General features: G+C 40.6%; 1 protein-coding gene across 1 annotated transcript; it reads left to right on the top strand.

Moving 5' to 3' along the window:
• Window positions 1-114: 114 nt before the first annotated feature.
• On the top strand, window positions 115-1485 carry LOC147469715 (uncharacterized). The gene is made up of 3 exons (XM_086547897.1): window positions 115-289; window positions 527-718; window positions 998-1485. The coding sequence occupies exons 1-3, from the start codon at window positions 115-117 to the stop codon at window positions 1483-1485; spliced, it is 855 nt and encodes a 284-aa protein (XP_086404023.1).
• Window positions 1486-2500: the final 1015 nt, after the last annotated feature.

The following is a 2500-nucleotide window of genomic DNA, read 5'->3' on the forward strand; positions in this document are numbered from 1 at the left end:
ACGTTCAGACCCTTCCTAGATTCACTCACACGCCCGTTTGGTCAGTGAATCACACGTGAGGAGTGGGGGGGGGGGTGCTGGCAGACGCGGGATGCTGACGAAGCTGCTGACGCGATGGAAAGGGTACTGTCGGAGCGATACGAGGCTTGCTTCCCGGAACGACGTCAGAGAATGCGGACGGAGAGCAAGCCATGGATCACCGCGAGAATCTTGCGACTCACGGACGTGAGGCGACGCGCGTACGTCCGACCGGGGCTGTATGAGTCGCTGGAGAGAGTTGTACCACCAAGTCAAGCGTAAAATTAAAAATGCTAAGCGACAAGTAGGATTTCACATACAGCAGAATGATATCAGCTCCACTAAATTTTCTTTGAACGTTAAAAAGTATCTTAGGAGGCGGAAAGAAACCCCTCGAAATACCTTTTCTAAACCATCTCACCAATATTGAAATCTGTAATATTGTTGAGTCACATTTTACTAATATTTGAACACATTTACCCCCGATTGACCCAATGCAAATCCCTAGTTTTTTTACCGGCCTGCGTGCCACCAACAATAGACAGAATAACTGTGTATAGAACACTTTTATCCCTGAGAGCAAACAAAGCTTCACCACCTGGCTCGTTTCCTAAGAAACCACTACATGAATTTGCATACGAAATTAGTGAGCCCCTCACGCATGTAATCAGCTTAGGCATTGAGAGTGGCATCTTCCCTCGTAGATGAAATGGTGCTCCCATTACCCCATGGGCTAAAAAGAATCCAGTTCATGAATTAGGTGACCTACGCCCCCTCTCCCTTACGCCCGATTTTGATAAGACCTTGGAAGGTTTTGTAGCTCAGCTCGTTCTCCAAGATGTTAGACCAAATTTAGATCAGAAACAATATGGCACTCTAAAGGGAAAGTCACCCACCCACTATATGATATCTTAGACAAGCCTGAGAAAATTGCCGAAATTGTTCTTATAGATTTTAAAAAAGGCTTTCGACTTTGTAGACCACACGGTAGCTATCAGAGAACTCTACCTCTTAGGTTGCCGTCCCTACCTTCTAGGATTTGTCACAAGTTTTTTATCTGACCGACGACACAGGGTGCGCTACCAGGATACCCTCTCTGACTGGGACAGTATCTCGTGCGGGTTACCTCAGGGAACCCGGCTCGGCCCAGTCGTCTTTCTGGCCATTATTAACAGACTGTGTAGCAATGTTGATATTCGGGCTAAATATGTCGATGATTTAACTCTCGCTGAGATTGTCGATCCAAAGGATGCCATTCACTTCACAATGCCAAATCTCCTGAATGACCTTTTAGAAGGCTGTGCACGTGCCAAAATGACCCCAAACCCAATGAAAGGCGAAGTATTTCATGTATGTCCATCTAAACGACCCATAGTGTTCCCTGAACTCACTCTAGATGACTGCCCGTTACCTATTGTTAATCACTGTAAATTGTTAGGGATTCACATTAACTCACAATTAAATTGAGATGATCACATCGATTATATAACATCTAAAGCCAGCAGGAACTTGTTTATATCATATAGGGCAAAACAAATCAAATTCAACCAAAATGTGATTTACACACTGTATAGTTGGTTTATCAGAACCATTTTGGAGCACGCAGCACATGTGTGGCACCCGGGACTCACACAGCCTCAACACACCCGTCTGGAACGGATTAAAAAACGCTGCTTACGCATCATCGTGTCCCCAAATTATAAAGACTATTAATGCGCCCTTAATCAACTTGGATGTGAAGCTTTATATCACTCCGTTTTAGTAAATCCCTCCTAAAGTCTAATGAATTCAGGCATCGACTGCCACAGTACCTGCACGAGATCCATGGTAGGGAAACTAGGAGGGGCAGGCAATTATTGCAACCAGTTAGATGCAGAACGCAACGCTACAAAAAATCGACCATATGTATATATGTATATATATATGCATATATATATATATATATATATAATATATATATATATATATATATATATATATATATATAATATATATGTATATTTACATATATTATATATATTTACATATATATATATATGGTGTGTGTGTGTGTGTGTGTGTTGGTGGTGTGTGTGTGTGTGTTGTGTGTATGTGTGTATACATATATATATATATATATATATATATATATATATATATATATATATATATATATATATGTATGTATGTATGAAGTTCATCTCGTTTTTACCTTTCCTAAAACGTTACGCAAATCTCTAATGAAATACAACGCGGCAAACGATGAACTAGATGTTGCTCCAAGTATTTACGCTTCCCCTTATAAGGAATGTCCTAATTCTTATATAGCAGAACCGGATAGAACGCAACAAAACAAAAGAAAGGAACAAAAACTCGATGCTCGATACCTTAGGGAATCTAATGCTTGTTTCATTCAGGTGTGAGATAAAGGTCCTCAATTAAATTAGAATAACGCCGAGATTGATATAGAAGTCTTCTAATTCATATGAAATAAAAGTGTTAG

The sequence above is a fragment of the Penaeus japonicus genome, unplaced genomic scaffold (assembly GCF_977035675.1).
Source record: "Penaeus japonicus unplaced genomic scaffold, GWHDUDI00000001_assembly GWHDUDI00000020, whole genome shotgun sequence".
NCBI classification, from domain to species: domain Eukaryota; kingdom Metazoa; phylum Arthropoda; class Malacostraca; order Decapoda; family Penaeidae; genus Penaeus; species Penaeus japonicus.